Genomic DNA, 25,010 nt, shown 5'->3' with positions numbered 1-25,010 from the left:
TAACTTATATGTGGAGTACATCATGAGAAACACTGGGCTGGAAGAAGCACAAGCTGGAATCAAGATTGCCGGGAGATATGTCAATAACCTCAGATATGCAGATGCCTCTTGAAGAAAGAGGAGAGTGAAAAAGTTGGCTTCAAGCTCAACATTCAGAAAACGAAGTTCATGGCATCTGGTCCCATCACTTCATGGGAAATAGATGGGGAAACAGTGTCAGACTTTATTTTTTTGGGCTCCAAAATCACTGCGGATGCTGACTGACACTTACTCCTTGGAAGGAAAGTTATGACCAACCTAGATAGCATATTCAAAAGCAGAGACATTACTTTGCCAACAAAGGTCCGTCTAGTCAAGGCTATGACCCAGTGGTCATGTATGGATGTGAAAGTTGGACTGTGAAGAAGGCTGAGCGCCAAAGAATTGATGCTTTTGAACTGTGGTGTTGGAGAAGACTCTTGAGAGTCCCTTGGACTGCAAGGAGATCCAACCAGTCCATTCTAAAGGAGATCAGCCCTGGGATTTCTCTGGAAGGAATGATGCTAAAGCTGAAACACAGTACTTTGGCCACCTCATGCGAAGAGTTGACTCATTGGAAAAGACTGTGATGCTGGGAGGGATTGGGGGCAGGAGGAGAAGGGGACGACAGAGGATGAGATGGCTGGATGGCATCACTGACTCTATGGACGTGAGTCTGAGTGAACTCCGGGAGTTGGTGATGGACAGGGAGGCCTGGCGTGCTGTGGTTCATGGGGTCGAAAAGAGTCAGACACTACTGAATGACTGAACTGACTGACCTTATTGCCAGTGGCCTTTGTCACAGCGCTGGAGGGTTTCTCTTTTATAGCTCTGTGTGTGCTGAGTCATTCCAGTCATATTTGTCTGTGTGTCATGTGAGCTGTCTCTAACCTGACAAGTTTATCATGGGTTCCCTAGGCAAATGCACTGAAATGGGTTGCCATCTTCTTTCCAGGGTATTTTTCCCCAGCCAGGGATTGAACCCGCGTCTCTTTTTGCTCTTTACCACTATCGCCATTATTAGTCAGTGTTAAACCTCTTTTACTCTCATTGCTATTAAATGTCTGTAGTTCTTCCATGAGTTTCTCTTTATGGATCTATAGTGGCCAAGCTTTCATTGTAAGCCTAAATTAGTTCTCGGTCCTCTTGAAATATTGGGAGCGGTGAGAGGAGCAGTTTATGCTCTGGAATATGCCTCCTGTTCTTTTCTGTTCTGTGAAGTCGCTCAGTCGTGTCCGACTCTTTGCGACCCCATGGACTGTAGCCCACCAGGCTTGTCCGTCCATGGGATTCTCCAGGCAAGAATACTGGAGTGGGGTACCATTTCCTTCTCCAGGGGATCTTCCCGACCCAGGGATCGAACCTGGGTCCCCCACATTGCAGGCAGACGCTTTAACCTCTGAGCCACCAGGGAAGCCCCAGGAATATGCCTTGGTCTGTCATTTACTAGTTGTGGGTTCCTGGGAAGTTCCTTGACCCCAATCTGTCTCTCTGTGTAAATGAATATAAATAGCATTAACACATAGAGCTGTCATTAAGGGTGAAATTAGATAAAGCAAGGACAATAGGTGAGCACTCCTTTCCCCCTTTGTGAGAATGCCCCTCCTTTAAATGAGAAATCCCTCTTTCTCCAGTCTTTGCTGTAGCAGCACCACCCACTGAATTGCCAACATGTCAATCTTTGAAACCTCTTTCCCTGACACCCCACCCCTTCTCCTGCAGCAAGCCCACCAGTGAGTCCCATCCTACTAACTGAATTTCCAGAGCAGCCCACGTTTCTCCTCCTTCCTTGCAAGCTACCATGATCTCTCCTTCAGACACCTTGCTTGCAGTGGCCTCGGAACTGGTCTTCACAGCTTCCAGCCTCTCAATGGCTTCCCTCACACTTAAAATCCAGACTCCCCGGGAGTTGGACTTGCCTAGAAAATCCTCAGACATTAGCCTGCTTGCTCTTTCTCCTACCCTGTGTTCTCTAGCTGTCTTCCAGTTGCTGGAACACACAACCTTGTTCCTTTCTTTGGGTCATTGTATTCATTGTTTTCCCCACTTAAATGCAACCTCCAAAGAGAGGCCTTCCCTGAGCACCCAAATCTGAAGTGGCCGTCAAATCCCTCTCTGGACTCTTATCATCCTCTGCATGCCTCATCATCTCATCCTCTGGGTAATTGTTGCCATCTCTCTCCCCTAGCAGGGTGTAAGCTTTTTGTGAGAGTAGGGACCTCTGTTTGCCCAGTACCTAGAGTAATCTTTAGCACATAGAAAGCCAAACCAGAATGATGGTTAAGGTGACACCTACCAGCTCTGCTATTGACAGACCTCAGGCCAGTTACCCGAGGCCTTTCTGTGCCTTAGTCCCCCATCCATAAAAATGGGACGATTATACTCGTATTGGTCTCATAGTTAAAGCAGTTAAAATGATGAATGGTGCTGGCAAACTCACAATAAATAGTAGCTAGTTTTGTCAGAGTTAGCACTCAGGTATTTGTCAGGAGAAGAAATGATGTCAAAGACAGCAGTCAGCTTTATTTTAAAAAATCAGAAAGTGTGAACAGGTAGTGCAATCCTGTGGCCAAAACCCCAAAGGTTCTGTTTTCCAGAGCTGGTTGTCAGCCACCCAGTCCTCGTCTCTGCCTCAGTCATGGTGACCTCTTACGAGAGTTTGAAAGTCTGACTTGGACAGGCTTGAATGCAGCGGCTGAGATTGAGTAATCAGTGGAATCAGCTAGGTTCTCAGGAGCAAAGGCAGAGACCTGCCCTTTCCTGTACAGCTTTCAGGGGCGGGGCGGCTTTAGTCCATCTGTGCAGCAAATGCATCCTGGGCTTTAAAGACTGGGGTTGTGAGTGGCTATCACTCTGTATTATGTAAATTAAGTTTGATTTTTTAAAAACGTTAAATTACATTTTCAGTGAAAATCTTCAAATGAATTAATAAGTGACAGCATTTGAAAGCTGTATTGCAAGAGCTCTTTCTGCTTTTTTTCCCAGCAGAAGAAAAAATGGCGAAGTGGTGGGGAAACTGTGTTGCCCTCAGTGAAAAGTTCACAGCTAGCACAGACCTGGCAGCGGCCGGGGGTAAACTGTGTTGCCCTCAGTGAAAAGTTCACAGCTAGCACAGACCTGGCAGCGGCCGGGGGCTGGAGGTTAAGACTATACTTTCAGGGATCATTTCTATAGTTTGTTACTAGAGAAGTTTCTCTGAATGTAGAGCACCCAAAACCATGAGGAGGAGATGCAGTGTCCTCTCCTGAGCGTGAAGCTGGTCCTTGGTCTTGTTTCTGCAGCTGCTGACACCGTCTGAGTGGTTTTGTTTATAACTGTTTTATATTAGATGTTGCCTTTTTTTTGGTTTTATTTGTTGTCTTCAGAGTTATTAATCTGAATGTGTTTATTTTCACTGAGAGAAATCTTGTGAGTGGTTTCCTTCAGTTGCTCAGTTGTATCTGACTCTGCAATCACATGGATTGCAGCACACTGGGTTTCCCAATCCATCATCAACTCCCACAGCTTGCTCAAACTCAAGTCCATTGAGTTAGGGATGCCATCCAACCATCTCATTCTGTTGTCCCCTTTTTCTCCTCCTTCAATCTTCCCCAGCATCTGAGTTTTTTCCAGTGAGTCAGTTCTCTGCATCAGGTTGGAGTTTCAGTTTCAGCATCAGTTCTTCCAATGAATATTCAGCAGGACTGATTTCCTTTAGAATGGACTGGTTGGATCTCCTTGCAGTCTAAGGGACTCTGAAGAGTTTTCTCCACCACCACAATTCAAAAGCATCAATTCTTTGGAACTCAGCTTTCTTTTTAAAGTTCAACTCTCACATCCATACATGACTAGCTTTGACTAGATGGGCCTTTGTTGGCAAAGCAGTGTCTCTGCTTTACTAATATGCTGTCCAGATTGGACATAGCTTTTCTTCCAAGGAGCAAGTGTCTTTTCATTTCATGGCTGCAGTCACCATCTGCAGTAATTTAGGAGGGCCCCCCCCCAAAAAAAATCTCTTACTATTTCCATTGTTTCCCCATATGTGGTTTCCATACATATGTTCTTTATGTGGTTAAGTAGATTTTTCTGCTAGTATCTTGTTTTTTGGTTTTCATTTCATGTATTTCTGGAGGTGAAGTTTGTCTATCTCTAGCAGCTGAGCCTTTTTTTTCTCCCGCCTGTTCTGGTCAATGGGTACTGAAGTATCCTTCATTTGATTTTTTTGAGTGAAGGGTTTTTGTGGTTTACCTTTTCCTGGGTAGATTAGGTTTGAAATATGCTGTAAGGAGGGCTTCTGAGGTAAAGGATAAGCTTGCAATGCAGGTGGGTTTGATCCATAGGTGGGGAAGATCCCCTGGAGGACTTGGCAACCCACTCCAGGATTCTTGCCTGGGAACTGCCATGGACAGAGGAGCCTGGTGGGCTACAGTCCGTAGGGTTGCAAAGAGTCAGACACGACTGAAGTCACTGAGCATTTCCCACAGGCTGCAGGGAAATACATATGCAGTCTAGGCTTTGATACAAAATTAGCTGACACTCCGATCTTGTTATGAGTAATAGGATAGGAAATTGCTTGGAAAAATGGATTCAAAGTAGCTTTAAACTTAATATTGATATATCCTTAGTTGTTTTAAGATGGTTTCTTTACCCCCTCAGTGTTGATTTTTTCTTTTATTAGGTTAGTTTAACTAAGTGCATTTTAAAATCAGCCTTTTTAATATATAGTATGCTGATATTTTTATTTTCTTCATCTAAATATTTTTCTTTTGAACCTCCCTTTTAAATTATTTCAGGCTAATAGATCATATATTTTTCCTGACATCTATCTTCAAAAGCTACTCTAACTTTATGCTGGGGCTGTTAATACATTACACTCGTCATTGCACCCTGAGCTAGAGAAATCAGCAAAATCTCTTAATTCTACTGATTATTATATATTGTTCTCTTTAGGTAAAAGCAGGCTTAATTTCCTGTTAGAGGTAGTAATGCCTTTTGAAAACTGCCCTTATTTAAGTGCTTACATTCAGGGAATTCCCTGGTAGAGATGGTTGGATGGCATCACCAATTCAATGGACATGAGTTTGAGCAAACTCCAGCAGGAGTGGTGAAGGACAGGGAAGCCTGGGGTTGCAAAGAGTCAGACATGACTGAGTGACTGAACAACAACCACTGGTTAGGACTCCATGTTGCCACTGCCAAGGGTTCAATCCTTGTTGGGGAACTAAGATCCCACAAGTCAAGTGGTGCAGCCAAGAAAAGAAGAGAGATAAACAGTGAGAAATAAAATATTTCCTGTCATATAAGTAAACAAGGATGTCACAGTAACCAGCAATCGCAGCCCCCACAGATGTGAGCTGTGAGCCCTGAGGAAACTCAGGAAGAACATCTACCATCCGTTGAGCAGCTGTCAGACCGCATCAACTCCCCATGGTGAGCTCTGAGGAAGCTCAGAACCGAGACTGCTGGCCCCAGTTAGCTGAGTGAGTATCAAAGGAGTGTTTCCGTGAGCCCAGGCTCTTGCCTCATCCATAGACAAGCACTAAATTCCTTCACTTGAGATACCTGGTTTTCTTTAATTAAGAATAATCTTTTGACGTTCAGACTACCTGCCCTTTGTTGCAACACTTCTATAGAACCTGGCTCCTCCCCTCGCCTCCTCAGAGCAGTTCTCTCAGGGTCAGTTGAGATGCTATCTCCCAGGCCTGGAAGACCTAAAATTTCCCACCACATAAAACAACTCTCCACTTTTCGGTTGTGAATATTTTTTTAAATCCACAGCAACAGCATATATTCAGCCAATTCAGTTTTCATGCCAGTAAGTTAAGCCAGTTTCCCCTTGCAGTTTCACTTACCCTGGTCCCTGTACTTAAATTTTTAATTATCACTTTTGTCCTATTTTTACTTTTCACTTGAGTTCATGGCTTTAAGAAATCACTTGTCAGGAAATATCTGGAACATGCTTTCTTGAGTGATTTTTTAAAAAAGTATTTTTCTGTTAAAAAAATTGTTTTTGTTTTTGTTTTTTTTTGGCTGCTGTGCAGCCTGCAAGGTCTTAATTACCTGACCAAAGATTGAACCCATGCTCCTTGCAGTGGAAGCATGGACTCCTAACCACTGGACCAACAGGGAAGTCCCTGTTAAAAATGTTTTTATTACAAAAATTAGGACTTCCCTGTTGGTCCAGTTGGTCCAGGGACTTCCCTGTTGGTGCAGGGAGCCCAGTTCTATCCCTGGTCAGGGAACTAGATCCCACATGCCACTACTCAGAGTTCAGATATCTCAGCTAAAGATTCCATGTGCTGTGATGAAGACCCACTGTGGGTGCATACTTAGTCATGTCTGACTCTTTTCAGCCCCCTGGACTGTAGCCCACCAGGCTCCTCTGTCCATGGAATTTTCCAGGCAAGAAATACTGGAGTGGGTTGCCGTTTCCTCCTCCAGGGGATCCTCCCTACCCAGGGATCAAACCTGAGTGTCTTGTGCCTCCTACATTGGTAGGCAGATTCTTTACCACTGTGCTACCTGGGAAGCTCCTGGTGCAGCCAAATAAATAAATATTAAAGAAAAATGTTTTTATTGGGAAGCCCTGATGCAGTGGTAAAGAATCCTCCTGCTAATGTAGGAGACTCAAGAGATGAGGGTTTGATCCCTGGGCTGGGAAGATCCCCTGGAGAAGGAAATGGTAACCCACTCCAGTAGTCTTGCCTGGAGAATCCCATGGACAGAGGAGCCTGGTGAGCTACAGTCCAGGGGGTCACAAAGATTCAGACACAACTGAGCACACATTCCCAGGGCTTTGACAAAGCAGGTTGGTAGCTGGGATGTCCTTCAATCTTTTGTTACAAAAAATAAGCTATTTTAACCAGTGGAATCAAAGATATACAATATAGTCTAAAATTGCTAATCTGCCTTTATGAAATTGGTATCACACTATAATGTTCTGTAAGTTGCTTTTCTCATTTTTTTGAAATTCATATATTTATTTCAAGAAACAGGAAAAGACAACAAAATCATTCAAAATCACTATCAGAAGAAATTCAGAGCCCTCTCTGATGGTGTTTGTTTCGCCTTGTTTTTGTTTTTGTTTTTTTTTCGCCTTGTTTTGTTTTTAATGCTTAAGAAAGTAGTAGTGGATAAAAAAGTAGTGGGTAAGTTGATACTGTAAGTTTATTCATTTGATTGTTCATTTAACAAACATGATCAAAAGGATTTTATATTGGAGAAAACAATAAAGGAGTGAACAAATAGCAGTTAGTTTAGTGTGTGTGTGTGTGTGTGTGTGTGTGTCTGAAGGATAGAGTATGTACAAGATGTTTTAGGAAGTAAGCACTGAAAGGCAAATTGGACCAGACTCTAGAATGCCATAAATTCCAGGCTAAAGAGCTTCTCCTGAAACGCAGTGGGGCCCCATAATCCTTGCCACTCGTGTCTTCAGCCTGCCTTTTGTCTTTGGAAAACCTGTGTTACCTAGTGTGTGTGTGTGTGTGGCGGGGGGGGGGGGGGGGTCCAGCTGCTCGCCGCTCAAAAGCCAGTAAATAGGCCAGGTTGGTGGAAAGAAAAATTTATTTTATTTCAGATGCCAGCAACTTGGAGGGTGGTGGACATCTGAGAGCACCTGTATCACTTGCACAAAATAGATTATCATTTGAAAAACTTTATGTATTCATTTTTGGCTGTGCTGGGTTTTTGTTGCTGTGCCTGAGATTTCTCTAGTCGCGGTGGGAAGGGGGCACCTCTCTAGTTGCGGTGTAGAGGCTCCTTGTTGTGTTGACTCTTCTGGTTGCGGAGCGCCAGCGCAGTAGTTGTGGTGCAGGGACTTAGTTGCCTGCAGCATGTGGGGTCTTCCCAAACCAGGGACCCAACTTGTGTCCCCTGCATTGGCAGGCAGATTCTTAACCATTGGACCACCAAAGAAGTCCAAAATGGATTATTTTTTAAGCTTAAATCCCATTACTGGTTAAAAAAGTGTTGGAGCCAGTCAGAATGGCTGCGATCCAAAAGTCTACAAGCAATAAATGCTGGAGAGGGTGTGGAGAAAAGGGAACCCTCTTACACTGTTGGTGGGAATGCAAACTAGTACAGCCACTATGGAGAACAGTGTGGAGATTCCTTAGAAAACTGGAAATAGAACTGCCTTATGATCCAGCAATCCCACTGCTGGGCATACACACTGAGGAAACCAGAAGGGAAAGAGACACGTGTACCCCAATGTTCATCGCAGCACTGTTTATAATAGCCAGGCATGGAAGCAACCTAGATGTCCATCAGCAGATGAATGAATAAGAAAGCTATGGTACATATACACAATGGAGTATTACTCAGCCATTAAAAAGAATACATTTGAATCAGTTCTAATGAGGTGGATGAAACTGAAGCCTATTATACAGAGTGAAGTAAGCCAGAAAGAAAAACACCAATACAGTATACTAACGCATATATATGGAATTTAGAAAGATGGTAACAATAACCCTGTATACCAGACAGCAGAAGAGACACTGATGTATAGAACAGTCTTATGGACTCTGTGGGAGAGGGAGAGGGTGGGAAGATCTGGGAGAATGACATTGAAACATGTATACTATCATGTATGAAACGAGTCGCCAGTCCAGGTTCGATGCACGATACTGGATGCTTGGGGCTGGTGCATTGGGACACCCAGAGGGATGGTATGGGGAGGGAGCAGGGAGGAGGGTTCAGGATGGGGAACACGTGTATACCTGTGGCGTATTCATTTCAATATTTGGCAAAACCAATACAATATTGTAAAGTTTAAAAATAAAGTAAATTTTAAAAAATACCTAAAAAAAAGTGTTGAAATTTTAATTTTTAATATTTATAAAGTAGGTGTTATTTGCTAAACTCTGTTAGATACTTCAAATCCATCATTTTAGCTCATATCCACTCATTGATTGAACCCCCTAATGTTGCCTGCTTGCTTAGATTTTTGCTTTTCCCATTTAATAGTACATTTTGTCTATCTGTATTCTAACTGATAGAGATGTAATTCATTTTAGTTAACTGCAAGATTTTATTATCTGCATTACCATAATTTATTCAACTGTGCCTGTACTAGTAGATATTAAGATTTCTTTTTTGGCTGTTTGTTTTATTAGAAACAATGCTTTGATAAAGTACTTTGTAATAAATTTTTACATAATGGGTTTTTAATACTCAAAGTGGGATTTCTGGGTCAAATTTTTAATAAATATCGCTACGTTGCTTTCCAAAGGCATTGTAACTGTTCACACTTCCAGTTGCATTTAGGAAAGTGTCCCGTGTTCCCACCTCTTCTGCAGCACTGAATATTTTCTCATTTTTCAATTTTTTTTCAAGCTTTAGAGGAAGTTTATTCTTCTTCCCACTGTTTGAACTCAGACATCATGTTGTATTGGTTTATTGAATATTCCAGAGTAGGGTGAAATATCCATCATTTCCAACATTCATGGCAGAACAGCTTGTGCAAAGGAACGTGATGAACACGAGGGGCTGAGAGACTACAGTCCATATGGTCTCAAAGAGTTGGACACGACTGAAGTGACTTAGCACACATGCACACACATTATGGCTGAAGTGAGGGGGGATTTGGTGCAAAATAAGGCTGGATAGACTAGTGTGGGCCAGACCCTATGGGACTTGGTAAACTGTTTAGAGAAAGGCTATCTTTAGCCCAAGAGGTGGGAAGTAACTCTGAACTAAAAAAAATGCACAACGTGAGAGTTGTGAGTCAAGTTTTATTTGGAGTAATATGAGGACTGCAGCCTGGGAGACAGGATTTCAGATAGCTCAGAGAAACTGATCCATAGAGGTAGCGGGAAAGGTCAGTATATACGTGATTTTGGTAAAGGGAGGGTACATTCAATCAAGCACATTTTTTTTTCTTAGAAAGTTTCTGCTGATCTCGTGAAGCTTCTGCGAGTCACGAGAAAGTGTTGTCACCATGAAGGATTTTAGTGCTTTTCTAACTATGAGGAGATACAAGAATTGGGCTCATAAAGTGAGCTCCTAGAACATCTGTCTGAGGACCTATCCTGCCAGTTTTCTCCAAGCACAGAGTGCCTCATTTCTGCTCTCCACCTCGAACTCCTTCAGGGTGTGTTAAAGATCAGCAGCACATGATTTAAATCCTGTAGAGGTAGGTAGCAAGCACCCATGGCAAGCGCCAGATTGTAGCTGACACTACCAAAGCTTTAAGCAGGGGAATGACCTACCGTTCTGCTTATTTAAACGTAATTTTTATCTACATAAAAATTCCTTGGTTTGGGGAAAAAAAGATCCCGAACAATATTTCTATTTTGGCCTTTTGATCATAGCATAAAGCGGTCTGCAAATGTAATAGGTTTTGGCTTCAGTTTGTTCCTTTCACTATCCACTTGGTCCTCTCGTGAAAAGGCCTCCTTGCTTCGGCCGCCCATTTCAGAAGAGACGGAAGGCTCAGCTTACCGCGCAGTCTGTAGTCGTCAGCCTTTTACGTAATCCTGATGCTGCGGGTCTGCGGGGACAAACGGGGAGGGGTTGGAAAGAACTGGCGTGTGATTGGCTGCTTAAAAGCCGTATGTTAATTAAGTAGCAATTAGAACTGGCCTCTGAACCGGTGAGAGTGTTCAAAAAGATTTGTCAGTCTTTGGTAATGCAAGGATTCTTTAGAAAACACATACCACATGCCAGTGTATATTTTCAGAGGAAATGCGCTTTAAAAAAAAAAACAACTCACCATCAGTGCAATATGTGTGCCTTTTGTACACCTCTTGAACACGGGGAGAGTGTGATTAAGACTATACTTTCAGGGATCATTTCTATAGTTCGTTACTAGAGAAGTTTCTCTGAACGTGTAGAGCACCCGAAACCACGAGGAGGAGATAAAGCGTTCTCTTCTGAGCGTGAAGTCGGCTTTTGGTGTTGCTTCTGCAGCTGCCGTTAGCCATTGATGATCGTTCTTCTTTTCCTTTTAGGAGATGAAGAGGGAGAGAACGTAATCTGAGTGGTTTCGGGTATTTTTTATGATGGTGTTGTATGAGTAGCTTTTTATTAGTACTTTTTACTTGGGGTATGTGGTTTTTCATTCTAAGTTATTGTAGGTTATTACTTATGGAGTAGTGTGGTTTCTGTGTTTGTGGTTTACGCTTATAAGCCGCGATTCAGTTCAGTTGCTTAGTCGTGTCCGACACTTGCCGACTCCATCGGCTGCAGCCCGCCAGGCCTCCCTGTCCATCACCAGCTCGGACTCCATCCAAACTCCTGTCTATCGGGTCGATGACGTCATCTAACCGTCTCATTCTTTGTCGTTCCCTTTTCTCCCGCCTTTAATCTCACCCAGCGTCGGGGTCCTTTTTCTAGTGAATCGTTGGGGTTTCAGCTTCAGCGTCAATCCTTCCAATGAATATTCAGGACGGATTTTCTTCAGAGTGGACTAGTTGGATCTCCTTGCAGTCCAAGGGGCTCTCAAGAGTCTTTTCCAACACCACAGTTCAAAAACATCAATTCTTTGGTACTCAGCTTTCATTATAGCCCACCTCTCACATCCATACATGATTACAGGAAAAACCATAGCTTTGACTAGATGGACCTTTCTTTGTTAGCAAAGTAATGCCTCTGCTTTTTAGTAAGCTGTCTAGGTTGATCGTAACTTTTCGAAGGAGCAAGTGTCTGAATTTTATGGCTGCAGTCACCATCTACAGTGATTTTGAGGATATTGACAAGTTTCAGTCCTTTGGGTCACAAACAGTTGGACACGACTGAGTGACTTTTAAACATTTTTTCAGTTACGTTTATGTTACCGCCTTTTGATCCCATGTCTTTTTAGTTTGCTGAGTTTGTTGTGTGTACACATCTCAAGGTATCATGAATTCCCTTTTATGTTGTTTGAAGACTGAGAACATTTTTCATCCCTTTTCTTTTGTTCATGTAGTGGAGTGTAGTTTTCAGCAGGCATTTTCTGGAAACAACATTTTGAGTGTGTAAACCCTAGTTTCTCTTTAGTTGATTCTGTGTCCTTTTGTGTTACTATCAGTAATGAGGGCTTTCATTTTCACTTTAATTAAAAAATACTGTATAAAGGAATTTTAATTTTTCTCTTGTATTTGCATTGATCCTGATATTTGCTTTGCAGGAATTTATGTTGATGCAGTTAACTCCTTGGGCCAGACAGCCCTTTTCATTGCAGCATTATTAGGCCTTACAAAATTAGTTGATGTCCTGGTGGATTATGGAGCAGATCCAAATCAGTAAGTATAATAAGATCACTATCTAGAAAATACACACTAAAGATGAATTGGAGTGTTTGGAAACTAATTTAACAAGATATTAAAAGAAGCTTTACTAATGTATGTTGATGAACTACATTTGTACACTTATATTGAAATATGCTTTATTTTATTTTACTGGTTGCACAGCTTGCCGGATCTTAGTCCCCTGACCAGGAATTAATCCCAGGCCCCCAGTGGAAAATTGGAGTCCTAACCACTAGAGTGCTGTGGCTCAGATGGTAAAGCATCTGCCTGCAATTTGGGAAACCTGGGTTTGATCTCTGGGTCTGGAAGATCCCCTGGAGAAGGAAATGGTAATCCACTCCAGTACTCTTGCCTGGAAAATCCCATGGCTTGGAAAGCCCCATGGACGGAGGAGCCTGATAAACTACAGTCCATGGTGTTGCAAAGAGACACTACTGATCGATTTCTTTAAAAGCCTCTTAAAAAACCCACTAGACCACCAGGGAATTACCAGAAACGTGATTTTTAAACTGTTAATAGTTTTCTGAGCAGTTTTACTAGGCCCTATGAAATAAGTGAACCTCACTACTCATTAATTAATTTAGTCATTAACAAGTACTGCTTGTATAGTTCCATCCACATTATTCTTTGTATGACTCATTTAAAAGCACTTTAACATACCAACAGCTAAGTTCTTAATCAGTGATACTCAGCATTGCCTTGTCAGGATGACATTTGTAGTTGTGGTTCAGAAGAGTTTGAGTAATGGTCCAAATTTTAATATGAAAGAGCAACACACTGTAATGAGGCAGCTAAAAGTGAACATTTCTTCTGTCCCCATAGGACTTTTTGCTTTGCCCAGGGCCTTCCCAGGTAACAGGCAAAAGCAGATATTTTTACAGTTTCCATTGAACAGAACCAGAAACAAATTTTGAGCATTTACATGATTCCATCTAATTTTCACAGAAATGCCAGAATATGTACAATCATAAGTCATAAAATAGCTTTTGTATCTAATATAAGGAGGCCCTGTTGCTAAGTCGCTTCAGTCGTGTCCGACTCTGTGCGACCCCATAGACGGCAGCCCACCAGGCTCCCCTGTCCCTGGGATTCTCCAGGCAAGAACACTGGAGTGGGTTGCCATTTCCTTCTTCAATGCATGAAAATGAAAATCGAAGTAGCTCAGTCATGTCCGACTCTTCTCCACCCCATGGACTGAAGCCTAACAGGCTCCTCTGCCCATGGGATTTTCCAGACAAGAGTACTAGAGTGGGGTGCCATTGCCTTCTCCGATAAGGAGGCCCTACTTAATGTATATTTTTTTAAAGTACTGATTTTGGGAGTTTGTTGTTGTTGTTATAAGATTGTTTACTTAGAAGGAAAAAAAAAGGAAACTTGGAGAAGTATAAGGGAAAAACTAATCAGTATGAGAATTCTGTAACCCAGAGATAACATAATGAACATTTTGCTTTGTTTCCTTCCAGAATTTTTCTGGACTCACATACACTCTGTCTCTACTGTATGGAAACTCAGAAATAGCCCTGCCTGCAATTCTGCAGCAAAAATAAGTAAATAAAAAAATAAAATTATAATAATAAAAAAAGCAAAATAAAAATAATCTTTAATACTCCTGATTAGGGGACTGACCCCCTAGAAAGTTTAAATGGCTGGTCCATAATGGTGCATTGTGTTAATGACAAGTCTGAGACCAGGAGCCCAGCACCTGAAGAATTCAGAAATTCCCTTTTTAGAAATCCCCATCATAATAGGAGGAGGCGGGAAAGGACAATATCAGGAGGAAGAAGGTAGACCCCTTAGCTTTTAATTTTGTGATAGAAACTTTAAAAATATTTAAAATAAATAAATAAAATAAATAAAAATAAATAAATAAATAAAAAATATTAAAAAATAAAAAATATTTAAAATAAATAAATAAATAAAAATTAAAAAAATAAATAAAAAATAAAAATATTTAAAAATAAAAACTTTCATGTACTTTAAAAATATCTTCCATCTAGGTGAAAGGAAATTTCTGGGGGAAGAATGTATTCCTAAGGGCTCCATGGAAATGCTGTGATGGCCTGGGCTTCTTGAGGTCACAGAGTAAGATGCCTGCAGGATTAAGTGGGCTCACTGGGTACAGGCTCTAAGTAGCATCTGATGCAACTGGGCAGAAAAGGAAGCCATGGAGGCCAGATTTTCCAAGAGACTAAAAATCCCAACTTTTATTGTGAAATCTCCAAAGTGTTAAATATTGTCCATTACTTTAAATTCTTATTTTAAAATACTATATGGACCAAATAAAACATGCCTCTGGGTTGCCAAATCAGTCTGTGGGCCTCCAATTTTCAGCCTCTAGGATAAATTAACAAAGCAACACATTTTGATACCACTTGAACCTGGATTCTCTTGTATGATTAGTTGGACATAAGAAACACTATTCCTTTCTTCCTTAGCATTTATGAGAAATAAAAAAATAATATCTTCTCTCTTCCTACTCAGCTGTCTTACTGTTTATGGGAAGAATGATTAGAAAGCTGTAAAACATCATATACAAATGTATTTTTAAAGCAAGGAGAATGCTACAGATCCCGTAGTACAGTGTGCTAGACTGCGCATCAGGGCTAAGGAGAGGCGAGCACTCACAATGAGCTAGTCCACTGCCTCGTGGGCACCCCTGGGGCACTTGTACAAAAGTACTCATTCCTGAGTGCCATGCTTGCAGATTCTGATTCAGTCTGCTGTGTAGTCTGATATCTGTATTTTTGACAAATATCCCAATGACTTATTAAATAAATTATGGTATGTCTGTATATTGGAATACTATGCAGCTATTAAAAAGGAATTGAGGTGGCTTGTATGTTTTCATATTGAAATTTCTCCTAGATATATTGTTAAAAGAAAAAATTTAAATGCATAACAGTTAAATAACATTCTTTGTTTTGTTTTTTTGGTCACGTTATGTGGTTTGTGGGATCTTAATTACCTGGCTGGAGATTGAACCCAGGCTCTCAGCAGTGGTGAAAGTGCCAAGTCCTAACCACTGGACCACCAGGGAATTCCCAATACAGCATATTATTATTCCTACTTGTACATGCATAAAAAATTTCTGGAAGGATACAAAAACTGGTAATAGTAGTTGCCTCTAGGCAAGAGAATTGTGGGTCTGGAATTGGGAGACTTTCTTATCTTCTTTTCCTCTTCCTTTTTTTATTATTATTTTTAAAATTTCTTCTTTATTTTCCCCTTCCTTCTCCCATTTTTGTTTCTTTTTAAATTAAAGAGAGCAAGCTCTAGAACTTCCCTGGTGGTTCAGACTCCATGCAGGGAGCTCAGGTTTGATCCCCTGGTTGGGAAACTTAAAATCTTGCATGCTGCTTGGCATGGCCAAAAAAAAAAAAAAAAAAAAGCAAACTCTGTAGGTGATCCTGATGTGCAACCATGTTCGGAAACCACAGCTGCATATCACATCTTCACAGCTCATGAAGGGTGTCCCTTCATGTCTCAGATAGTTTATTGGCTTTGGTTAAATTTTTCTGAATTGTAGGTGCTTGACCACATTGCTGATGTCAAGGTGTGTGGGCCTCTACCACAGCACTTGGGAGATAGAGACATTCTCACATGAGATGATCTCTGCTTAGGCTGTGCTTCACCAGCCTGACCATGTGGCACTATAGACATGAAGGTTTCAGGGCAGCCAGCGTCAGGGGACAGTGGAGATAGAACACTGGGTTTTGAACCAGATCCATGCTTGGGTGTGAATCTTGGCTTTGCCCTCTTTTTTTCCTCATCTGTAAATTGAGAAATTTACTCCTTGAACAGTGGCGGTGAAGATGGGAGAGGGGGAGGTGTGTAAAGATGGGAGTGTTAACGGTGTTACTGGTGTGTCACTAATGGTGTTAATACAGTTCTCCTATTACCAAAGGTTGCCTTTGCAGTAAGGGAGCCCTGTGTTATCCATGGAAGGGGAGGAGTGTTTCTATGGACACTCACTGTACCCCTCCCCTCCTCCAGCCGCTGCTTTGATGGGAGCACTCCTGTCCATGCAGCAGCATTTTCAGGCAACCAGTGGATCCTCAGCAAACTGCTGGATGCAGGGGGTGATCTTCGACTCCACGACGAGAAGGGTCGAAACCCGCAGACCTGGGCTCTGGCAGCAGGGAAGGAGCGCAGCACCGTGGTAAGGGTGGGCCTGCTCTGCAGACACGCCCGTGGCAGAGCGCAGGGCCAGAGGCCAGTCTGGGGACAGCACAGGGCTTGCAGTGGCCTTGCAGGGCCAGAGGCCAGTCTGGGGACAGCACAGGGCTTGCAGTGGCCTTGCCATCAGCACTGGGCACACACGCCTGGGATGAAGCAAGTTAACCAACTGTAAAACCTCAGTCAGTTTTTCTGGTCATCCAGTCAGTGGGCAGAGAGGACAAATGTGATTTTGTCTGACCCTTAACTAGCACTTACCCTGCATCAGATGTTCTTAATTAAACTAGTTAAATATTAACTCATTTAATCTTTACAACAATTCTCAGGTAGGTCCTATTATTGTCTCCATTTTACAGATGGGGAAACTGAAGTGCATTGACATTAAGTAACTTGTCTGTAGCCACATGCTGGCAGGCGTGATGTATTTTAATGAGGGCTAAATAATCTAACAAGTGGAAAGAATAAAGGACTTGCACAGTGCTGGGCACATGGAGGGAAGGGGGAGATGGGCAGAGTCCCCTCCCTCTGGTTCTCCTGCTCATTAGCTACTGGGCCTTGGAAACAAGTTAAAATAATACTCCTGCCTCAGTTTCGTCATCTGTTGAATGAAGGATTTGGAGGAAACTATCATCAAATAAACTCCCTGAAAATGGAATCATCTCATTCTGTATCTTTAGGCAATCCCTTGGCCCCTTCCCTTGCCAGAGATTTCCCTGTGGGGGCTCCTGTCTCCTCAGACCATTCTGGTGCCATTGAAAGCCAGGCTGGCCGTTAGTCGTGTGAGGTTGACCGTCCCTGCCGTCTGTTGCAGATGGTGGAGTTCATGCAGCGCTGTGCTGCACACATGCAGGCCATCATCCAGGGCTTCTCTGACCTCCTGAAGAAGATTGACTCCCCTCAGCGGCTCATTAGTGGCGTGCCCCGGTTTGGGGGCCTCATGCAGGGGTGAGTGCTGCCTCAGGCAGAGTCGGATGTTCTGCATCACCCAGCCTTCCCTGTGGGAGCCCTGCAACCTGGGCCACCTTGGTCCCCCCACACCAGTTCCTTCCAGCACCTGTCCACCCAAAGGGGTGAGCTTCGAGGGAAAGGATGTGGCCTCTGAAATCCATCAGTGTGCCATCCACTCCTGCTCCCCGCTTCCAGGAATGTCGGGGGAAATGAGTTCTGGGCTCCAGTGGGAAGCACCATATGATTAGCAGGGAAGGAAGGAACTTTTCAGGTCTGGGCTGCCCCGCAGAAAACCCTTTCTCAGCAGAACAACTGGCTAGCTTTTTTTTTGGTCATCTCAGAACCGTGGAAAGCATGTTCCTTTAATACTAAGGTTGCAGAAGACTGCAAATGCTTAATTTAAGGTTCCTCAGGCTGTTTTAAGCTGGCCTAAGACTTGCTGTCACCTGGGTGGGCAACCTCCCCAGCCCCCATCACAGCTGCAGGAGGTGGGCTCCATCCAGGCTTCTCCTCATGCTCAGGAGAATTATTTTAAATTTTCTGGGCTTTATTAACTTAGGATTTATATGTGGAAAATTGTGTCCCTTGTGATTTTCTCTGATGGCATCTTTTCCTGTTATTGGGATGGCTAGACTTGTCACCGGAGAAGGCAATGGCACCCCACTCCAGTACTCTTGCCTGGAAAATCCCATGGACGGAGGAGCCTGGTGGGCTGCAGTCCATAGGGTCGCTAAGAGTCGGACACGACTGAGCGACTTCACTTTCACTTTTCACTTTCATGCATTGGAGAAGGAAATGGCAACCCACTCCAGTGTCTTGCCTTGAGAATCCCAGGGATGGGGGAGCCTGGTAGGCTGCCATCTATGGGGTCGCACAGAGTCGGACACGACTGAAGCGACTTAGCAGCAGCAGCAGCAGCAGACTTGTCACACTTTTCACAGGCTCCTGCATCTCATTCTGCACATCAAGTCCTGGTTTTCTTCTCATGACTTGGATGCTTCTCATGAGAGATAAGTTCATGATTCCCTTAAGGACCAGTTACTCCCAACTGCCCTCCTTGGTGCTACTCTTGCCCATCTTGGTTCTTTATTCAACGTGGAGAATGACCTCTTAAAAATGAAAACGGAATCGTGCCACTCACTACTCAAAACCCTTTTAGGGTCTTCCCAGGGCTGTCAGGTTTAAGCGCCTGAATCCCTCATCCGGCCTTGGAGCCCCTACTTGGTTCTGGTCTTCCACCTCCTCTCCTGCCAGAGTTAGGATCTTGGCAGACCAAATTTCGTCTTAACAGAGCCGAAGCCTAGTCCCTGCTGCTGTTTTGTGACCTCAGGCCAGCAGATTTCCCCTTTCTGGCTCCATTTTTTCCCGTCTGTAAAATGAGAAAGTTGGACAAGATACTCTTGATGGTTTGTTCCAACTTTGACCATCTGTATGCGTTGTCTGTCGCACTAAGCCCAAACTTAGTGACTTCGAACAACAGTAAAAATCTCACACGGTTGCTGCAGGTCAGGAATTAGGGAGTGGCTTAGCTGCGTGGTTCTGGCTCAGGGCATCTCACGACGATGTGGTCAAGATGCAGTGTGGGCTGCAGCGTTCTGGGACTGGAGGGTCCAGTTCCAAGATGGTCACTCGCACGGCTGGCAGATTGGTGCTGGGTGTTGGTCGCCCCCTTGAGGCTGCTGGAGCATCCTCACAACATGGCAGCTGGCCTTCTCCAGAGCAAGGGCTGCGAGAGAGATCAGGGCAGAAATCCTGGGGGCCAAGCTTTGGAACTCACACCACTCGGTCATTTCCGCAGTGTCCTGCTGGGTTAACAGGTCAGCCCTCTCTGACCTGTGCATCGCTACACAAGGGCATGGACACCAGGAAATGCGTATCATGGGGGTCCTTTCAGATGGCTGGCTGTTAAGTAGTAACAACGAAACCAGCTACACATGCTGACAGCTTGGTTCAGCACTGTCCTCTGGGTATGGTTCCTCCTTACTTTCCCCTCCTCTTTTCAATATTTAGAAACCCTAATGGCTCTCCTAACCGACCGCCTAAGGCTGGAGTCATTTCTGCCCAAAATATCTACAGCTTTGGCTTTGGAAAGGTAAGAGGTTGCCACCAGCAGCCACTGTTTGCGGGACTCACTGGGGAATTCCCTGGCCCGGCTTTGGCCTCGGGCCCCACAGCTTTGTCCAACATGGCCTCCCACGTCCTCCCCAAAGTGTTTTCTTCTTTACTGCTTTTGCAGGACAAGTACCCCTCAGTGTTTCTGTCCTTACTGAAAAGTGATGAAAGTCCCGGAGAGTTCTTTTGAATGACTCTGGGCTAGATTTGGGGAGTTTTAGGAACTGAGCCTTTAATTCCCAGTGAAGGCCCCAGACATGTTCTGTGGGGCCTCAAGGGACCCTTGAGGCCTGGTGCTTCCTGTAGGCGTCTGACCTCTTTGTGTGAGCCTCAGTTTCCTCACCGGCAAGAGGGAAAGAGTATCACAATCTTGCAGGGTTTCTTGGAAGATTAAAGATAATAAAAAGAATTACACCCAGTGCATAGAGGTATCCAGCAAATTGGTAAATAGCAGCTACCTTTATTTTTAGCTAGATGACAAGATTCTAGAAGTAGTTAAGTTTCTCCCTTTTTTCCCACTATTTGAAACTGTGCTTTGCTTTCAGTTTTATCTCACAGGAGGCACACAGCTGGCCTATCTAGGATCTCTTCCAGTAATTGGAGAAAAGGAAGTGATTCAAGCTGACGATGAGCCCACCTTCTCTTTCTTCAGTGGCCCCTACATGGTCATGACCAAGTAAGCAGAAGCTGGCCAGTGGAAGTCGGATTTAGTCCCACAGAAAGAATGGACTTTGTGTGACTTCCCTGTGTGGGGAGGGTTTCTGCCTGAACACAGGGACATACTGAAATGCAAATGTCTCCATCAGGATTTCTCAATCTGGACACCATTGACATTTTTGTTCCCCCGTGTTGTTGGGGGTGGTCCTGTACACCGTAGGATGTTTAGGAGTGTCCCTGGTTTCTCCTCACTAGATTCCAGTAGCAGCTCTGCCTGCACCCCCATCCCCAGCATTTATGACTGTGACAACCAGAATGTCTACAGACAGGCCAGATGGCTCCTTGTTGAGAACAACTGCTCTGAAAGATTACTCATATCAGTGTTGCAGCCTCTCTGCTCTCTAGAGAATTAGAGGCAGCAGAGTGGCAACTGGCCTCTGATACAGGTCAAAGGGCACTGAAGCCCTGCAGGCATCAGCTAATGGCTCTCTCCAGCTGATGCAGCAGAGATGGCAGTAATAGGATCGGACTCTGACGAAAGTCCCTGGGATGGGCTCAGTCTCCATCGACCAGCGTCCTACAGGATCACCTGAGTTGTCCTGTCCAAGGTCTCTTGTCCCCCTTGAACCTGGCTGCTGCTTCCCTGCTTAGCAGTCACAGCTGTCTGAGAAGGCCTCTGCAGATCTGCACAGCTCTGTATCTCGTGCAGACGTGCTTCTTGTTTTCCTGCCTGAGCCATGAATTTGTCACGTCCTCTCTTCTTCCATCCACATCGTGTCCCTCCCCAGACCAGCCTCCCCACAGGCCTCTCATTCTCCAGACACCCCGGCCCACCACTCCCCACATGGTTGGTGCCCCAGTCTTTCTACCATGCAAACCTGACAAGTCACTCCCTCCCTTAAATCCCTCAGTGATTCCCTGCCACCTGTACTAAGTCCCCGAAGTGCTTTAGGCCCTGGGGGTAGGAGCGGGAAGGACACAACGTTGCGGGGGCAGGGCACGGGGTCGGGGGAGCTGTATAGAACCTGTGTAAACACTGTTCCTCTGATCACGTGTCTGCAGAGGTGGCTGTTCACTCCCTCCTGCTCACACCCCCTCCTGCTCACACTCTCTCCTGCCCTGGCAGCCTGGTGTGGAATGGGAGCAGGGTCACAGTGAAGGAGCTGCACCTCTCCACCCACCCGCACTGCAGCAGGCTGCGGCTGGCCGACTTATTAATCGCCGAGCAAGAGCACAGCAGGTAAGAAAGAAAACCCAAGAGTGTCTCAGATCCAGGTTCAGGGCTATGCAGGGCTGAACCTGAGGGTGGAGACCAGCCTCCTTAGCCTCACCATTTCCTCCTGGTGGGTTGATTTGACTTCCCAGGGCTGCCAAGAAGGAAAAAGAAGCATTCTTGAATAGCCTGAGTGCTGGGGATGGTGGTAGTGAGAAGCTCAAGTCTGTCTGCTAATAGACTCCCTGCATGTCTCTGAGGTCCAGCCTCAGGCCTGGCTGGTTCATCTGCAGCCCTCAAGGCCCACCATCAGGACCACGTGCGCTGTCTCTCCTTGGAAGACACGCCCATGGGTCTCAGTACCCTAGGTTTCCTGTGGCTCAGGGGTTAGTCCTTCAGGTCTTGCTGGGGCAGGAACTTCATCCTTGGTTGTATACCAGCACTACTGAGGCCTTGGAATAGTCCCTGACTCATCAAGTTCACTCAGCTCCTATAAAGCCAAACCCTTCGTTTTGGGGAAGTCAGCCTAAAGGGACTCAAGGAGGCTGGACAGGCTCATAGTGTGGATTCTGATGTGAGGCTGGGTGGGATGTGTGACCTTGGGCTTGACCTCTCCCTGGCCTTTGCTTCCTTATCTCTGTGAGTGTAACTGTAATGGCACCTTTCCTGTAGCTAGTTGTTAGGATCAAGGTGATATATGTCGAGTCCCTAGCTTAGTAGCTCTTAGTGACATTGTCATTCATGACCCTAAGCCTTCAGGTTCTGATCAGTGAAAAGCCAAGAATTCCATCAACAGAAAACTCGACCCCTACCCCATCCCACTTTCTTAGCAAAACATTGTGTGTAAATAGAATTTGTCTGGAGTGTGTTCAGGGAGCCCAGAAGAGAGAAAAGCACCCGTCGTTTCATCCTGTCTCTCTGCCTCTGCAGCAAGTTGCGGCACCCCCACGTGCTGCAGCTGATGGCTGTGTGCCTGTCCCCGGACCTGGAGAAAACCCGCCTCGTGTACGAGCGCGTCACGGTGGGCACGCTGTTCAGTGTCCTCCACGAACGGGTAAATGCCTGTTGCCCTGCATTCTCCCCTTGCTGCCTTTCCCCGCCACTCCAGCTCTCCTTTCCCTTTCTCTCTCTTCTTTTACCCCAGGAGCAGAGTTCCCATCCGTGCACGCATAGAAGAGAAATCTCTTAATTCTTTGCTCTGAGGGGGGCTATATAATGCGCCATTTAAAGCTAATCAGCACATTGGAACTAGTGTGACTTTATTATTGTTAGTCTGGCTTCTTTAATCACACATCTGAGAGCTCAGTAGACCCAGAAAACACACAGCCACACTTTTAGCTCACAGTAACCAAACAGTCTCTGGCCCTATTTCCTGGCATTTTTACTTGTGCCCTACCACAGGGGCCCTCAGCTTCCCAGATCTAAGGGGGATCTTAGATGATCTAAGATGATCTAAGATGGTGCTGATGTAATAATAATAGAAATAAAGTGCACAATAAATGCAATGGTCTTGAAGTATCTGGAGACATTATCTCCCCCACCCCCTCCTTGGAAAAATTGTCTTCCACAAAACTGGTCCCTGGTGCCGGAAAGGTTGGGGACCGCTCCCCTCTGGGACCTTGATATGCAAGGCCTTGTCTGTCCCTTCCTACTTTTCAGCTTTCCTAGTGGAGGGTATGGGGCACACAGACTCCTTGGGAGCTTGCTTTGGCCTGAAATGTGACTTCCAAAAGGTCCTGACAGAGTGGTTTTTCTTTCTCCATGGCTTTGTTTTGAAGACCCTGGGCTGGAGCGAGAAGAGAGCCTGCAGGAAGGGCCCTTCCCTGAAACGGCTCACCCTTCCTCCTGCCCGGGTTTCGCCTCTCAGTGTTAGAGTTCCCTTTCCTCTTCTCGGGGGAGGGCATTGACTTACAATGTCACTTCTGGGGAGAGAAGAGAACAGTTGTGACTGGGTATCTTAGTATGAGGGGATTTCTGTCCTGGAGTGAACTTTCTAGGTCCTCTGACCGCGGTAGGGGCTGGATTGTCCTTTATGTGTCAAGTTCTCCCGGAGCACAGGCTTGGCATTGCCAGTGGCGGTGGGGCCCACGCTGGAGGTGCGGACCAGGTTTGAGGACTTTTATCCTCATTTTTTTCGTAGTATCAAGCAGCTTGGCTAAGGGAGAGGAACCCAGGTTTGGAGTCAGGGGGCCTGAGTCAGTGGGACCTCAGGCCGGTCACTTAACCTCATTGAGTCTTAGGTTCCCCACCATGACAGCAGGTGTCTGTCATGACACCAGGTGGCTGTCATGAAGGTCAGTACCAAAGACTGGAAACTACGAAGCCTTCTGCAGCATCCTTTGTTCTTGCTTGCAGCGGGCCCAGTTCCCCGTGTTGCACATGGAGGTGATCGTGCACCTGCTGCTCCAGATCTCCGACGCCCTGAGATACCTGCATTCCCGGGGCTTTATCCACCGCTCCCTCAGCTCCTACGCCATCCACATTGTCTCCACAGGGGAAGCGAGGCTGACCAACCTGGAGTACATGATGGAAAGGTGGGTGCACCTCGATCATGACTTCCAAACAGGGTCTCCCCGGGGTGGGTGCTTTGCTGTAGAGAGAGAATCTGATCTGGGCAGGATCCCTCATTGGGGGGCTGAACTGCCTTATCAATGGAGGAAGAGGTTTTCCAGTGTCTTCTCCTGTCAGCCCAGGTTAGAGGGACTTTGGACAGTTACTTCTGTTCATTATAATAAACATTTGACAAGCGTGAGCACAAGTTAGCCAGACTGTAAGTTTTCAAAATTTTCTGTGGCTTCACACAGCCCAAGTATTTCTCACTCACCTTGCCGTGCAGTGTGTGTGTGTTGGGAAGGGGTGGCATTCACCGTGCTCTGTGTTCCTCCCTTCCAGGGCTCCACTGCCCCCCAGGCCTCAGCCTCCCACTGTGTCCTCTGCATTGCTGCTCAGTGAGAAAGAGCAAGCCTGGAGGGACGCGTGGCGGGGTTTAGGGACTACCGGAAGTGGGTGTATCATTACTTCCCACTTTACAGGGCCCAGCACCCAGTTACCTCTTCCCTGCAGGCAGGCTGGGAAATGCACCACAGCTGTGCATCCTGGAAGATGTGAGAAGGTGGTGGGTGCTGGTGAGCCTTACGATCCTGACCTGAGTAGGTGGGGCTCAGTGCAGGGAGGGAAGTAGTGATGAAAACGTCATCCTTACTCGAGGTTCCGGGCATGGGTTTCATTTCCCATTTGGCAGAAGTCAGAGTCCTCCCGAGAGTGGAGGGCTGGCCCTCATCTCCTGCCCCTCAGTTCTGGGGGGCAGAGGATCTACCCTGTGCTTCCTTACTGTCCTCCACAGCTCTGAGCCCTGGGCCCAGGGCTGCTCGGGTGCAGCTGTGAGGCCTGAGCCATGGTTAGACCCCTGGCTGAGACCTGCTCACCTCCGCTGAGCCTGGTCCTCACCCACCACCATCACCGAGGTTTTATTTCTGAGTCTCTGGCAGGTCTTACGTGCATACCTGCTAAGTCACTTCAGTTATGTCTGACTCTTTGCAACCCCATGGACTGTTGCCTGCCAGGCTCCTCTGTCTGTGGGATTTTCCAGGCAAGAATGCTGGAGTGGGTTGCCATGCCCTCCTCCAGGGGATCTTTCCGATCCAGGGATCAAACCCTCATCCCTTATGTCTCCTGCGTTG

At 45.4% G+C, this 25,010-nt stretch overlaps 1 protein-coding gene, 1 non-coding gene and 1 pseudogene across 3 annotated transcripts in view; all 3 read left to right on the top strand.

Annotated features, from left to right (window-relative positions):
- Positions 1-25,010, top strand: part of TEX14 (testis expressed 14, intercellular bridge forming factor) — a 109,512-nt gene that overhangs the window by 38,297 nt on the left and 46,205 nt on the right. For both annotated transcript variants that reach the window (XM_027519833.1, XM_027519832.1), the window contains exons 2-9: positions 12,104-12,218; positions 16,218-16,383; positions 17,212-17,345; positions 19,359-19,440; positions 20,006-20,136; positions 21,244-21,357; positions 22,261-22,384; positions 23,686-23,864. In XM_027519833.1, the coding sequence (XP_027375634.1) occupies positions 12,104-12,218; positions 16,218-16,383; positions 17,212-17,345; positions 19,359-19,440; positions 20,006-20,136; positions 21,244-21,357; positions 22,261-22,384; positions 23,686-23,864 (1,045 nt within the window). The remainder of the gene's footprint in view (positions 1-12,103; positions 12,219-16,217; positions 16,384-17,211; positions 17,346-19,358; positions 19,441-20,005; positions 20,137-21,243; positions 21,358-22,260; positions 22,385-23,685; positions 23,865-25,010) is intronic.
- LOC113878713 lies at positions 3,162-3,321 on the top strand (annotated as a pseudogene).
- Positions 10,766-10,980, top strand: LOC113878710. Its single transcript, XR_003507126.1, has one exon. It is a non-coding gene; the product is annotated as a small nucleolar RNA U3 (small nucleolar RNA).

The sequence above is a fragment of the Bos indicus x Bos taurus genome, chromosome 19, assembly GCF_003369695.1.
Source record: "Bos indicus x Bos taurus breed Angus x Brahman F1 hybrid chromosome 19, Bos_hybrid_MaternalHap_v2.0, whole genome shotgun sequence".
NCBI classification, from domain to species: Eukaryota; Metazoa; Chordata; class Mammalia; order Artiodactyla; family Bovidae; genus Bos; species Bos indicus x Bos taurus.
Note: the sequence above shows the minus strand (reverse complement) of the source record. Positions and strands in the feature narration are given on the sequence as shown.